Source organism: Salmo salar, chromosome ssa29 (genome assembly GCF_905237065.1).
Source record: "Salmo salar chromosome ssa29, Ssal_v3.1, whole genome shotgun sequence".
Taxonomy (NCBI): Eukaryota; Metazoa; Chordata; class Actinopteri; order Salmoniformes; family Salmonidae; genus Salmo; species Salmo salar.
The window spans coordinates 6,824,788-6,841,620 of record NC_059470.1 but is presented as its reverse complement, the minus strand read 5'-3'; the positions used below and the strand labels follow the sequence as shown (position 1 = coordinate 6,841,620).

At 40.6% G+C, this 16,833-nt stretch overlaps 1 protein-coding gene across 1 annotated transcript; it reads right to left on the bottom strand.

The window, feature by feature from the left end:
- Nucleotides 1-2,887: 2,887 nt before the first annotated feature.
- On the bottom strand, nt 2,888-5,922 carry LOC106590056 (melanocortin receptor 4-like). Its single transcript, XM_014180569.2, has one exon. It carries the CDS (start codon nt 5,263-5,265, stop codon nt 4,252-4,254), a length of 1,014 nt encoding a protein of 337 aa, XP_014036044.1. The 5' UTR covers nt 5,266-5,922; the 3' UTR covers nt 2,888-4,251.
- Nucleotides 5,923-16,833: the final 10,911 nt, after the last annotated feature.

Here is a 16,833-nt window from a genome sequence, read left to right as displayed (position 1 = left end):
AACCTCAGAATTACTATTAGAAAAATTGGATTACCTTTGCTGTTCTTCGTCAGAATGCACTCCCAGGACTTCTACTTCAACAACAAATGTTGTTTTGGTTCCAAATAATACATAGTCATATCCAAATACCGCCGTTTTGTTCATGCGTTCAGGTAACTATCCAAACGGCGAGCGCATTTCGTGACAAAAAAATTCAAAATATTCCATTACCGTTCTTAGAAGCATGTTAAACGCTGTTTAAAATCAATTTTTATGCTACTTTTTCTCGTAAAATAGCAATAATATTCCAACCGGGCAATGTTGTATTCATTCAGAGAGAAAGAAAAACATGGAGAAGTCTCGTGCACGCGCATCTCAGTCTCACTGTCCCCAGGCTGACCACTTACAAACTCTGCTGCTGTACTTTGCCCAGAGACAGCAGACACCCCATTCCACTTTCTGGCAGCTTTAGAGAGCCAATGGAAGCCTTAGAAAGTGTCACGTTACAGCACAGATGCTGTATTTTTGATAGAGATGCAACAGAAGGACAAAAAATTGTCAGACAGGGCACTTCCTGTATGGAGTCTTCTCGGATTTTGGTCTGCCATATGAGTTCTGTTATACTCACAGACACCATTCAAACAGTTTTAGAAAACGTAGAGTGTTTTCTATCCAAATCTACTAATTATATGCATATTCTAGTTTCTGGGCAGGAGTAGTAACCAGATTAAATCAGGTACGTTTTTTATCCGGCCGTGAAAATACTGCCCCCTATCCCAAAGAAGTTAAGTGATACTGTTATGTGTGTTTCCTGTCCTTCGAGAGATCACCAAATGCAAAAAACATTGCTCTTTAAATACCCATAGGGCCATTCCCACATTCTCAAAAGTAGAATTATTGTTTAATCCTAATCCTCCAATTTTGGGAATTAGGAGTTGAACAAAGAGAAGCTCTTTGTTACACTGTGAAATCCTCTCTCCCCATACTGCAAGTCCAAAGGGGGAGAGGGTCCCTTCCAGGAATTTACGACCTGTCGTTAAGTCATAAAACGGTAGAGAGAGAGAGAGAATGAAAAAGAAAGAGAAAGAGAGATAGAGAAAGGGGGGCTATGATCTTTCTCCCAGGGCACGTGATGACACCTTGATGACAGCTTTGCAGCATGCCTCTGGTATAATGCATTTCCACCTCTCACTCTATCAGTTTTGCTTTTCCATCTTCCTGAATTAAAATGAGATATTCTAACAGATCAATCTTGCTGACAAAACGTCATTAAATATTGCTAAGTTATTTAGCTATAGTGTGGATGTAGGGCTGTTTTTTTTAATATAATAAGTACCCAGATGCCGGCCTCCGTGTTGGCTACTACTATGTTGCAATATTAATAACCTCGGAGCAGTCTAGTCGATACAAAATGTTTGAATATTCTCTGAGCCTCCTCGTTTGTTGAAACCATGTTTCAATATTCTCTGAAATACCTTGTTGATTCTATGCTTCAATATTCTCAGAATGTTTCCCTTACGTGGCGAATAATGCATGCAGGTAAATACAAATAAAACTGGGCGCACAAATTATAAGGAACATCAATGAATGCAGAGCAACAATTTCAGTGCGAAGCACACCAGACAATGACACTGTCATAGTATACTTATAGTGGAGTTTCTCCCATTCTTCTCTGCAGATTCTCTCAAGCTCTGTCAGATTGGATGCGGAGCGTTGCTGCACAGCTATTTTCAGGTCTCATCAGAGATGTCTGGGATCTGACTGGGCCACTCAAGGAAATTCAGAGTCTTGTTCCGAAGCCACTCCTGCATTGTCTTGGCTGTGTGCTTAGGGTCGTTGTCCTGTTGGAAAGTGAACCTTCACCCATGTCTGAGGTCCTGAGCGCTCTGGAGCAGGTTTTCATCAAGGATCTCTCTTTACTTTGCTCGGTTCATCTTCCCTCGATCCTGACTAGTCTTCCAGTCCCTGCCGCTGAAAAACATCCACACAGCATGATGCTGCCGCCACCATTCTTCACCATATAGATGGTGCTAGGTTTCCTCCAGATATGACACATGGCATTCAGGCCATGAAATACTGGTTTCATCAAACCAGATAATCTTGTTTCTCATGGTCTGACAATCTTTAGGAGCCTTTTGGCTTCCGTCTGGCCACTACCATAAAGGCCTGATTGGTGGAGTGTTGTAGAGATCATTCTCCTTATGGAAGTTTCTACCATCTCCATAGAGGAACTCTAGAGCAGACATCAATATTCTCAACAAGAGCGCCTGATCTGGTCTTCAGCCTTTACGACATGTCATGGCTACCAGTGCTCTAATCTGTAATACAAACTCTCTCGGCCCTATTAGACTACGTACACAAATACTCAAAGAGCAAAATCTTGCGGAATTGTATCTATTTCAATAACCTAATATACTGTAACTACATATTAGGTTGTTTAAGATGATTTCCCAGTCTTATTTGTCCAAACCATCATTTGGATAAGAAAATAAATTACATCATTCCATAGAAAGCTCCCAGCCCCAAAAGAGATCGTATTTGTTTGTGATTAACCACATTTTTGAGTTTGCTCAAAGGTTAAAGTCTAAACTGGGAGAAGAAAAGTATATAGCCCTAATTTGTGTTTCAAAACATGGGGGGGGGATTTCTAGATAGCTACTCATAGAAGTTAACTTGTCTAAACACATAGGCCTATTGATCTAAGCTCCCAGGCTCGGCAACACTTTTAATGAGAGTAAGGCTGCCTTTGAGTAAGCTTTAACACAATAGTAGGGTTGCAGCTTTCATTTAAAGAATGCTGGAAGAATGGTTACAGCTTTAATCAGAATAAATTATGATACCGAGTATGAACTGCAAGAAACAGACAGTTATATCGTTCTGTAAACAATAGGCTTTACACATTATTTTATTAAAATATGTATATATAACACCGCCGCTGAAATTGTTATTTTACATCACAGTGCAGCATGTTTAAGGCCAGAACAACAAGCGACATGATATAAACACAAAAGCACATACTCACATGGTTTCAATTTTAGATACATATAAATAAGAGCAAAATATACTATCAATAGAATCTAGAATTAGGGTTAGGGTTGGGGTTAAGAAATTATAGAATTCATACATAAGAAGTTACATGTACAGTGTAAGATAGGTCTGCAAAGAATTATCCAAGCACTTGATGAATGCATATTGAGGATGAATTAAAAATATAGATTAGAGTGTGTCTGTGTCATGTAATGGTGACTATAAATGCACATGTTCAGACAAGGTGTGTTTTTTTTCAAGCAGCATAGGTAGCTTTTACTTTTTAAACAAATGAGATGTAGCTATCCCGACTGGGTTTATTCTCAACAGAAATCATTTCAATAAGTGCTTCACTTTGTTGTTGTTTTTTCAATTTAGAGCCACTATGTGTTGTAGTTGTCAGCCTAAGACATTTATTCTACAAAGCACGGTGCAAGACTTAACAGTTGTTTTTTACAGTTTGCTCACAATCTCTAACTGCTACATTATGTTTGATCCGGGAGGTAGATTATCTTTTTGAAGCTTTCCACTTTCAAACATTCAGAGTATGAAATAAACGTACACTGTCATATAGTGTGCCATTTAAAGATGCAGTCCTGGATCTTAAGCACTTACAAATATATTGTACGACATTTGAATTCCTAATATATCATATGAATTGGATGACGTAGTACACAACTGTGCACCATTTTTGGTGACCAGTTTTGGCTTGTGAGCACTACTTTCGGTGTATATGTTATCCTTGAAAAATACCATAGTGTGTAGGCAGCTGCCACTCAGTACTTTAAATATGTTTTAAATATTTAAATAATCAAATTTAAATATTAAAATATCTAACTTCTTTTAAATAGATATCTTTCTCATATCATCATCATATCTTCTCATATTATGGGTCAGTTACTTTAAAAACAGAATTGTTCAAGACAAACAAAAAGATACCCGATTGTGCTGTAGAGAAAGAATGTGATTGCTGTTGTGTTCTGTTTTTACAGTTTGTATGTAAACCAACCTTCTCTCTGGCAACCCGAGCCATGGTAACCAGAACTGTTTAAGAGGAACTACTTTTGAATAATTTACAGCCATGTCCTGGAGCACGGGCAGAAAGAGTGCAAATCAGTCCTCACCAATCACAATCAGAACCAACATCAAAGACCTCATGCTGTATACAACGTCTCAGCTGTCTCGTTCATGTGAGGAGACAAAGGCAGAAACCACCTCAGCAGTTGTCAGCTGTTCAAAGGGTCACTATTTCCCGGGGAGCTCACAGACACACAGGTTTGGCAGGCTGTACCAGCAGAAGATCTCCTTGAAGGTCTTCCTCATCTCCTGGCTGCGGAGTGCGTAGATGAGTGGGTCGATGACCGAGTTACACATGATGAGGATGAGGTACATGTTGAAGTGCGACATGAAGCAGGCACAGTAGGGATTCCTGGGGCAGGAGATAATGAGGATGAGGTGGAGGAAGAAGGGAGCCCAGCACACTACAAACACACCTAGGAGGATGGTGAGGGTGATGGCGCCCTTCATGTTGGCATGCTGGAGGATGGGCGCGTTCCCAGGCAGCATGGCGATCCTCTTCATGTGTAGCCGGGCCAGGAGGAACATGTGGATGTAGAGCGAGGCCATGAGTGCCAGCATGGAGAAGAACATGGTGATAAGGCAGATGAGGACAGTGGTGCTCTCAGAGTAGATGATGAAGAGCACGCCCGACGCCACGCAACACGACCATATGAGGGAGATCACCGCCAGTGCACTTTTTACCGTCACAATGTTATGGTAGCGCAGTGCGTAGAATATGGTGATGTAGCGGTCTATGGCAATCGCCAAGAGACTACAGATCGACGCCAGCAGTGAGCTACAGATCATGGAGTCGAACACGTTGTCCATGCTTTTTATCAGCGACCCGGAGATGCTCAGGTTGCCGCTGTTGATCAGGGCTATGACAATCGTCTCGGAGGCATTGGAGACGCTGACCAGCATGTCGGCCACGGCCAGAGAACAGATGAAGAAGTACATGGGAGAGTGGAGGTTCTTGTTCTTGATGATAGCGGCAATCACCAGGATGTTCTCTAATAAACTAACAATCCCCAGCGTGAGGAAGACCTCGGTGGAGATGAGGAGCTGGTCATAACATCCCGTCGAAGAGTCATTGAGACCAATGCCCTCTGAGTCTTTGTTGACCGGTACCAGATTCTCAGCAGTGCTGAAGTTCCTGTTATAGCTCACAGAGATCAACCCATGGTGTTCTGTGGTATTCATTGTGTAGTTGGTAGTTCTCTTAGTTGGTTCTCTAAGCCTTTTAGTAAAATGTTAATGTCACCATTCTAGCCTTGTTGTTGGCTATTAATCCACCTAGTTTAGTCCATCAGTATACTCCGAAATTCTCAGTGCTGCGTGCTCAATGGTCCTCTTGTTCTGTTGTCTTCCATGCTCAGAGTCAGGCGCCCGGCAGGTGGTGAAAAGCAGAATGAATCCCAATGTTTGATCCTCTTCTTTGCCTCATCCAGCCCCCAAACTGGTCAAGCAGAGTCATTTTCTTCAGACATCTGCTGATGTTAGCCTTCCTTAGCCCCTGGCACTCTCTCTACACTGCTATCAACTGGCAGCCTCCAGGAAGAAAGAAAGAAAGCGAGAGAGAGAGAGAGAGAGCGAGAGAGGGGGCAGAGGTAAGGATGAAAATAGAGTGATGATAGAAGGAGAGATATAGTGAATTGAGAATACAGAATTCAGAGATGATAAATAGAGAGACGAAGTAAAACATATGTAAATAGAAAAGGGCCAATGGAGAAATGGAAAGAAAGAAGGACTGAAGATAAAGAAAGCAGAGGAGTGAGAGAGCATGGCAGAGAATGAATGAAAGAACAGGAGCTGAGTTGATCAGTGACAGGAGTGTGAACCTCAGAGATGGAGAGGGCGGACCACTTTGCAGACTACATAATCTCTTCCCTTTCCTTCCAGAGTTATACAGTCAAAAAAATAAACCTCCCCATAGCCCCTCCCACCTAGTCATGTTAGCCATTCAGCTCACAAGACAAGTGTAGGGAGGGGCAAACTGTAATGCTGGGGTTGATAAACATATAAAGGCACAGCAGATTTAAGAATGAATGATTTGGAGATTATAACAGCTCAATCTTTTGTTGCCTACACACTAAAAACAAATGTATCTATATAGTGCCAAATAATGGTTATTTGGCTTGTAACCTTAACAGATACCTTTTTGGTGCCCCCCACCTGTGTGCACATTTTGGTTTTTGCCCAAGCACTACACAGATGATTCAAATAATCAAAGCTTGATGATGAGTTGGTTATTTGAATCAGCTGTGTAGTGCTAGGGCAAAAACCAGAACGAGCACCCGGGGGCGAGTAGGGGTGTGCCAATGCGTGTATCGCTTAATCAGAAGTACATCATCAATGACGTCCGAAGCTTCATTTGATCATGTGCTTTATCTAACTGTGTGTTGGAAAATGTGAGATCACACTGATTTCGCCGTGGTTCTGATGCTTTCTTAGTGTCTAAGCTACTTTCAAACACCGACCTATTCTGAACACTGTACTTACAAATATAGTTCGAATTCTGTAGTTTCACCTGACAGGGAGCTTAGCAGGTAGAGTAGGGAGCTATGGAACATTTAGGGATGTGAGGGTATGAGGCCAAATACCGTTGAAAACACACTATTTACTAGTTTTTCAAATACATTAGCATAGTATACGTTTCTGTCTGAAGCATCTCAAATAATGCCATAGAATCCGTTTATTTTTTATAGTAAACTTGAAGGTAAAAAAAGGAAAGCATGGTGTAAGATGTATCCAGGCAAAAACTCAGTTTCCCATCACTAGTGCTAGCTATAGCATAGTTTTGAGCCACTGAAGAGAGAATTGAGAATCTCAGACAAAGTCAATGGTCTGAATCCAAAGCTTGTCACTAGCTGCCAACGTCAAGGTTATCTGTCCCCACCTAATAATGTGGTGTGTGTTTGTATGTGTGTGTGTGTGTGTGCATGTGTGTCCTATCAAATCAAATCTAATTGTATTAGTCACATGCGCAGAAAACAACAGATGTAGACCGCACAGTGAAAAGCTTACTTAATAGCCCCTAAACGACAGTGCAGTTTCAAAAAATACAGATAAGAATAACAGATAAAAGTAACAAGTAATTAAAGAGGAGCAGTAAAAAATAACAATATATACAGGGGGTGCCGGTTCAGAGTCAATGTGTGGGGTCACCGGTTAGTTGAGGCAGTATGTGCATGTAGGTAGAGTTAATTAAAGTGACTATACATAGATGACAACAGAGAGTGGCAGTGGTGTGGAGAGGGAAGGGGGGGGCAATGTGAATAGTCTTGGGGGTAGAAGCTGTTTAGAAGCCTCTTGGACCTAGACTAGTGTGTAACTATATATGTGTGTGCATGCATGTCTGTTTGTGATTGCATGTGTGTGTGCACATGTTTGTGGGTAGCTCTCTTCTGCAGTCAAATGACCAGAAGAGCCCTCTAGTGGCCTCATGGGTGGAATGTTAATATTTTCATACATTCACAATCAATAAACAATTTTATTAACACTGTCTAAGTCAGGGGAGGGGGTTCTACTAAGCTATATTTAATTGTTTTAAGAAGGTAATGCCAAGGATCATTTTGCTATTTGACTTTGAATTTGAAGACCCCTTGAAATATAAAAAAATATATACTTTTTTTTAATGAAGAAAATGTTTATTTGGCGTTACTGCCACTAGCCCGTACAAACACATTGAATAACAGATAGTCCCCCCCCCAAAGAATCTAAAGGAAGGTACCGGGAGACCTTAGAAGAGTCATGTGAGGTCTGTTGGCATCCTAGAGCAAAAGTGTGTAGCCCAAACTGTTCGGACGCTACAGACAGAATTTGGCAAACGAGGCCCATGACTCTTGTGGGGGTCGTAGAGCAAATCAGAGAACACCATTGTGTTCGTCTCATCTTTCCATAGAAGGTTCACAATATGCCAAACCGTTGGGATGCTACAGACGTTTTGGGATTTTCGGGATGTCTCATTGTCTGACAAACACATCTCTAGCTCTGTCACCTTTCACCGCAGATATCTCTAGCTTAAACTGACACCCCTTTTTCATGATATCCAATTGGTAGTTACAGTCTTGTCCCATTGCTGAAACTCCTCTATGGACTCAGGAGAGGTAAAGGTCAAGAGTATCCTCCAAAACACAACCCTGCCAAGCTGCACTGCTTCTTGACACACTGCTTGCATAACTCGGAAGCCAGCCACACCAATGTGTCGGAGGAAACACCATCCAGCTGGCCAAGCTTGCAGGCGCTTGGCCTGCCACAAGGAGTCGCTAGAGCACGGTGATACAAGGACATCCCAGCCAGCCGAACCCTCCCCTAACCTGGACCACACTGGGGCAATTGTGAAGCGCTTTATGGGTCTCCCGGCCGGCTGTCATACAGCCTTGGATCGAACCCAGGTCTGTAGTGATTCTTACAAGCACTGCCTTAGACCAAGGCGCCACTTTTTATAGGGATTGTTTAATTATGCTAATTAGAATTCCGTGGGGCATCGACTCTAAATCCAGTGTTTCTATATCAAACGGTTTTATTAGATTTCAGTCTTTGTGATGTATATAAAGTGTAATACTGGGATGCAAACTCAAATGTAATAAATGTCAATTCTATGGCTGACATTGTAAAAGTGTCTTCTTTTTTAACAACATAACCATGTGTGTGAGGTACATGCTTTTGTTTCAAAGTAGATTTGTTTAAGACTACAAATAAATAATGCGTGACCCTGATTTAGCCCACTGGAGTATAAGGATAAGGACAAGCCTGTCTGAGAGAGACAGATCAAAACAGTGAGAGTACATAGAGGAAGTATGTGAATGAAAATCTGTAAATCTGCATAAAATTCCATCATCTCATGAATGCAAATTATATTTCATTACAGTTCTCTGACATTAAAAGTGGTTATGGGTAAGTGCTGAAAGTGCTATTTGATATGAGACTTAAATTGACAGTATGTAATGACTTGCCGGGTGACAGATTGAAAGGGGCAAATTATAAATTAAATGGCTCTTCCATTCCACCCTGCTACATATTCTGATGTATAATCAGTTCACAATTTTAAAAGTACAGTTTTAAAGGTACATGTTCTACAGCTTAAAATATCTAAACAAATAATAGGTTACATATACCATTTATATAAAAGTATGTGGACATGCCTTCAAATTAGTGGACACCCGTTGCTGACAGGTGTATAAAATCGAGCACACAGCCATGCAATTTCTATAGACAAACATTGGCAGTAGAATGGCCTTACCGGAGAGCTCAGTCACTATCATAGCACCGTCATAGGATACCATCTTTCCAACAAGTCAGTTCATCAAATTTCTGCCCTGCTAGAGCTGCCCCAGTCAACTGGGGTGGCAGGGTAGCCTAGTGGTTAGAGTGTTGGACTAGTAACCAAAAGGTTGCAAGTTCAAATCCCCGAGCTGACAAGGTACAAATCTGTTGTTCTGCCCCCACTGTTCCTAGGCTGTCATTGAAAATAAGAATTTGTTCTTAACTGACTAGCCTGGTAAAATAAACTGTAAGTGCTCTTATTGTGAAGTGAAAAATTGTCTGTCCTTGCTTGCAACACTCATTATCAAGTTCCAAACTGCCTCCGGAAGCAACTTCAGCACAAGAACTGTTCAATGGGAGCTTCATGAAATGGGTTTCCATGGCCGAGCAGCCACACACATTTACATTTTAGTCATTTAGCAGACACTCTTATCCAGAGCAAATGCATACATTTCATACATTTTTTTTTCTCCGTACTGGTCCCCCATGGGAATCGAACCCACAACCCTGGCATTGCTCTACCATGCTCTACCAACTGAGCCACACGGGACCCACACACAAGCCTAATATTACCAAGTGCAATGCCAAGCATCTGCTGGAGTGGTGTGAAGCTTGCTGCCATTGGACTCACTGGAGCAGTGGACATGTGTTCTCTGGAGTGATGAAACCAGTGGAGGCTGGTGACTTGAAAAATGTAGGAGGATGGGAGGCGCGGAATGCATGGTGACCACGGTATAGGCGCGGAATGCATGGTGACCACAAAGTGTGTTTAAAAATCATCAAAGACTAATTATTTTAACCTAAAGCATTTAATAAAGACAGTACATATGGTATAGTACAATATTATGGGGAAAGAAATGAGAGGGCCACTTACACAGTGTTGGAAAGGGATCACAGCAGTGATTGAATGAGGGTACGTGGCAAGAGTTGAGGTGTTCAGAGTCTTGACCAGTGCAGGACAGGATTTTACTGGGAAGACAAAAAACAACAACACAAGACACCACACAGACAAAAGAGCTAAGAATGAGTTAGTCTAAGCAAGGAGTAAAATCGTTGATGTGTAATAATGTGATTTTGTATGTGATTGACTCTACATACAGTAATGAGAGAACATTTATAGGGGTACTCACAGTGCTTGGAAGGGAAACATTCAATGTGCCAGTGGATGAGCGGGCACATGAGATGTTGTGGCTTCAGTTCACATCAGGAGAAAGTTGACAATGGTATTGGAGTAGTCTTCACCTCTTAATCAGGGAACATAAGGGGATTTAGCTGTAAATCCAAATAGCACATACATTCCATTACAGCTGCGCCATCGTAGGTTTGGGCAACGAGTTTCTCTATGAAGTTAAAGTCAGACATCTCAAAATTCATAAAGTCAAACACAGACTGCGCATCTCGCCCACTTGACACATCAAAGTAGCCCAAGAAATGTTCCTGAATAAAGCCCTGATCATCCACATGCCTGACGATCACTGACAAATGTGAGCAGACTGGTGGCGCCATAGGTCCCAAAGCGGTTTGGCAATTTTTACCCCTTGGGGCCTAGTGTTTTTCCTTATATGTTATTCTAACTGGGATAACTCCCATTATTAATCAGTTGTAAAAAGGTTTTATATGGGCTATGATGGGACCAGTTTTTCCTAATCGAGTCACATGGTTTTAAAAAACTCCTGAAAACAACTCCTGTCCCTGGGGGGAATGAAAACCCTGTCAAACTGTAGCTAGCTTATATTTGTTCATATAAATTATATTTAGAGTAGATTAGGAGGAGATTTCCTCTACCCAGACACAGACAACAACTGATAGACAATAGAACTCACAAGGCCGAGCTTGCTTTATGTGTGTTTGCATTAAAAAAAAAATACATCTGCCATCACTATTATGTCGATTGATTAATTCCATGTAATACTTTTGGATTAAAAATGTATAGGCAGTCTAGCCAAGGCCAATTTTGAATATAATCTAAATTTGATCACATTCACATTTTCTCCTGACACACAAATGGACTATAAATACATAACGTTACCATTTACTTTACCCTGACCAGATGGACAGGGTGCATAGGCTGTATGCAGCTGCTCTTATTAGTAGCCTACAGTTGATCAGATGGAAAAATAGTATTGTTTTCATCCCATACAGCATGCCAGATTTCTAATGTTTAGGTGTAGCCAAGGCTGCTGCAACATTTATGTCATTAGTTTTTGCTTGTGTCTGTCCGGAGTGATTATGTGTTATCATTTTTGCTAAATAAATACTGGAGGAAAGTACAAAGCCTACTTGAGCGCACGCAAAAAAATGTGCTGCATCATCCTCTCTCTTTAATCTGACGTTTAATGGATGATTCGATGGAAGATGTCTAATTATTTTGAATTGTTTTTCACATCCCAGAAAAGATGTTCAGCATGAAAAGCATCGTAACATGCAATTATAGGCAGCTTGATGATAGGCTCCCTGTTAACCAGCTACACATTTGATAACAGTTTGTATTGAAACCTCTCCCTTTTTCATCCTTCTTCATGAAACTGATCTCAGGCAGAGTTCGACCCTCGCTTTGAATTCGTACCTTTTCTGTGTACCCCAGAGAATGAAAGTGGTTCTTCAACAAAAAGTCCACAACACTTTCGGCAGCGTTGGCAATTCTACCCTTCTGGGGGAGAAAACTGCAAACACACGCTGATAGCTAGCTAGCTACTGAAGTTAGCAAGGCAACTTTAAATAAATTGCACAAACTGGACACAAATGTAAAGTTCTAAACCCAAGAAAACTATTTAGAATATACCTCCTCCAGCTCCTGTAATTTAAAAAAACGAATTTGAATTGAATGATGACCCAAGAGTGCTCAACTACAACTGAGGAGCATCCACTGGAGGAAACACGCTTCCCCATCTGGCAGTCCGACGGACAAATCTGGGTTTGGGGGATGCCAGGAGAATGCTACCTGCCCAATAAAGTTTAGTGGAAGAGGAATAATGGTCTGGGGATGTTTTTCATGGTTCGGGTTAGGCCCCATAGTTCCAGTGAAGGGAAATCTCAATGCTGCATCATTCAATGACGTTCTAAACAATTCTGTGCTTCCAACTTTGTGTTAACAGTTTGGAGAAGGCCCTTTCCTGTTTCAGCATGACAATGACCCGTGTATAAAGTGGCGTCCATACTGAAATGGTTTGTCGAGACTGGTGTGGAAGAACTTGACTGGCCTGCACAGAACCCTGACCTCAACCCCATTGAACACATTTGGGATGAATTGGAACACCGGCTGCGAGCCAGGCCTAAACACCCATCATCAGTGCAGACTGTTATAGCAGCAAATCCATATTAATGCCCAAGAATTTGTCACATCTGCTCCCACTATTCCCTCTTGTGTCCATCCGGTGTCGTCCTAACCTGCAGTTTTCACCCTGTATACACTCTCTCTCTCTTTCTCTCTCTTGGTGTGATTGTGTGGTTGTATACAGGTGTGCTGGAGTCAGAGCAGATCCATACAAGCTGCAAATCGTCCCATAAATCAAGACCTCTACATATATTAATTCCTGCCATCTCCACTCTGCCAGATAGTAATATCTGCTCAGTCAGTTGTTATCCTAGCCTTCTGTCAGTTCTCAAGATCCTGTTGCCCTGCTGTGCTTGTTTCCTTGCCTTACACCGTTTTGTCTCTGGCTCCTGTCTCCCGTACCACCACCAACCACCTTGCTCTGGACTTCACTTACCACCACCACCTTGGATTCCCCTCAGGACCTGGTTACCCTGTTCAACTCAGTCAACTACAACCTCACTCTACACTTCGGGTTTTTCTGCAACTCATCTGAGCGACCCCGGTTCTGTACTCCATATCTCTCTGTGTACAATAAACATTTTGGTTCATTCATCCCTGCTTCTGCATCTGAGTCCGCTCTTGGGTTCCCCTGTGTTCGCTCTGCGTAACATAATTTGGAATGAGATGTTCTACAAGTAGGTGTCAAGGAATTAAGATTAAGGGCTTGATTACCTGTCCACCAATGCTATTTACATGTTGAAATGTTGTTGTAGTCTGTCTTACATAGGGAAAACCCGTAGAAGCCTTAAGACACAGATCAGTGAGCACCGCAGCAATATACGGACAGGTAAGACAAAAAATCTGGTTGCTACTCATTTTGTACAAGCTGGACATCCTATTAGTTCTCTGACATACATTGGAATAGAAATGGTCAAGATGTCATGCAGGGGAGGGGACATTGAGAGGAAACTTCTTCAAAGGGAATATTTTTGGATCCACAGGCTCAAAACACTGTGTCCTCTTGGTCTTAATGAAGAGTTTGACTTGAAACCGTGTTAACAGTTTCAATATGTCCAAATTGTTTTTTTTAATCCTAATTGAATATTGTATGTGTATGTATATTACTGTCAATATTGATCATATTTCCTGTGTAGGATCATATATTTTGCTACATTGTGATAATATTGTGAAACTATGTTATACATTTTTTAAACTCCTGTTTCAGGAGGTGATGTCAGTGAGTACTGCCCTTATATATAGGACCTTACAACATTGTTGTAAATAAATATAACCTGGCAGCATGAGCAGCATTTTCTTTTCTGTTTTCATTAGTTTGCCTACAACAACCAGCACCTGTGAAAAGTACCTGGATGCACGTATATTATTTTGCTTTTGTCGACAAGCAAGTGTCCACACGCTTTTGGCCATGTAGTGTAACTTTGCTGTAATACCAAATCATTTATAGGTGACATTTTTGTTATCCTTTCATAGTGAAGTTAATTATAACAGGAATATAAACTCATGATACTAATGCTGTAATACCAAATTGTTTATAGGTTACTTTTTTAAATGTATTTTCATTCCATAGTTAATAATAACACAAGTATAGGCTCAATAGCCTGGTCCCAGATATGTTTGTGCTATAATTTCATCATCTCATAACGCCAAACAAGGAGTGGCATTCTAATAATAATAACAGGGGTAGTGCCAGAAATGTTTTCCAAGGGTCTGTCAGCCCTGTCCTACAAAGGATAACTTTTCGGATGTGAATGACAATCCACACTAGGCTACAGTACAAAAAGCAGTTTCTGACTAGATTTGTGTATTTCACCCCACATACACAGTACAGCTATTGAAAACTAAGGTCAGCTATTCAAAACAATAGTCAAACCAGTACATTTGTGCAACCATCTTGTTTACTGCAAATTATTATGACTGCTATCTCACACATTAAAATATGTGCAATGGAATATAATGAACATGAAATTAGCTAGGCTAAAGCAAATCTATCCCTGTGTGGAAAGTCATAACTGATACAAAACTAAGCAATACAAGTAGGTTGGCTACAATTAAAGTACTTTATGACAAATACTGTAAAAAAAATCTATGAATATTAATCTGTGTGTAAATGCAATGCTGCCTGACATTTACATTTTGGTCATTTAGCAGTATTCAGAGAGACTCAAGTAAAGTAAAGTAACTCCTCCAATGACCTTTGTGAAATGCTGCTTCCAGGTCAATGCCTTCAAACCCACCCTCAGGGCAGAACCACCCTCAGTGCAGAGAGCAATGTACTCTAGCTCCTCCCTATGCCTTGAAGGTACACTGTCACAAGTTGCTGTAAATGTACAGTCAAATATTTAGTTAGCTACTGTAATTCTATTTTACAGTACAGTACTGTAAAGACCAATACATTATGGGGGCTCAATGGCATTACGCTACACTGCTGCAAAATTATTTTACAATACAATACCATTTCATAGTAAAGTACTGGATACCATGTTTTTCTGTAAACAGTGTACAAAACATTAAGAACACCTTCCTAATATTGAGTTGCTGGTTACTGTGCTGGCAGCTATTTACTCTAATTCATCACCAAACTACGGTACTATAATGTGTTTTTGGCACTCCAAAAACATTTTGAACACTAGTGGGTGCATGGTATTGTTGTTTCTGGTTAATTAGCATATCTTTAGGCGTGCCTTGTAAGCGGCTATAATTGTTGCACCTGTTCGTGAGACCTGTATCAATTTAACTGAAATGTGGTGGTAGTTCCATAACAACGTAATGTGTATAGGGGACAGATCAGTGTTAGCAAGTCTCAAACCTTTAAGGCCTCTACAAGTGCAAGTGATATAAAACACCAAATATTCAATGGTATGCTGTAAAATATACATGTATATTCACTGTTAGCGCTGCAGTAATTTTATTACAATACAATTTAACAATAAAGTACTGTATTGCTGTTTTGCTGTATATCTACTGCAGAATTCTGAAATTATGGTGCATTGTAGACATATGTTGTGGGAGGGAAAGAATCGTTTTCTCTTTAACATAATTCGAGACTTGCCTTGTACGTGCCTATTTTTGTTGAACCTGTTAATGAGACTCTGTACCAATTGAACTGATATGTGGTAGTAGTCACCCGCCAATTGAATGTGTATAGGGGACAGATCAGATTGGCAGCAAGTCTTAAACCTCTTAAATGTAATTACATGTAATCATGAGAGGACCATAAACAATAACTAGAAATCTTAAAATCCCCAAAAAGCTTCAAATCTCACCCTTCTGGTGAAAAATAGCGAGAAAGAGCTGGGCTGTAGTCACTTTAGAGAACACAAGCTCATGTACACAGTAAATATATGATAAAAATAAGCAAATATGAAATATTTTATATTATGAATTTCCTGTTCAATAAAAATGTATGAATAAGGCTTGAATGACTTATGCTTTCTAAATATAGTATAATAAAAATATAAATCACTAACTATAAGATTTTACCTTCCTTATAACTGTGAAATACATATTTATATGTTTCGTGTTTGAGAAAATGTGCATATTTTCAAAACATGTGCCCCCATCGCTGTAAACGTCACATAGAGCTCTAGCTTGGCATCCTGAACTCGTTAGGAACTTGCCATTTATCTCATATTAAACTTGTCTATCTATGACAAGCAGAAAGATTTTTTTGTTTAAATTCTATGAATTATTTTAGATTAATGCTATAAATCAACCTCTGAATGTGCTATAGTGACGAAACCACTCTTTCCTGCTGCGCTATGAAGTAAGGATTGCAGGCATGTTCTTTGTTAGTGGCTGTGATGTAGGGTTCAGCCAGGAGTTGATAGACAGTCGGAAGAGCAAATTAAATGGTAGGAGAGACATCCCAGCTTCAAGTGGTTTCAGATTTCACATCCGACAAAATATGCTACTGTGTCTCTGTGGGAGCCATTTCGATCTACGGTGCCCATAGATCGATTTATACGCAGAAATGCTGGTCTGAACCGGTACCAGAACCACACAGGTCTCCTAAACAAGTGACTTTACATGTGAAAACATGATCTCATGTGAAATAAATGTGACAACATGGGGATGCAAAATTTCAACATGTGATACCATGACACTACACATCTGATGCCATTTCAGCACATGTGAAAACCCAGGCATGATTTACCTTCATTCATTTTAAACATGATGGTCCCCTGCAGGTTTTTTCTAGTTCCCAGTTTGTTCCAGGGACATCCCCA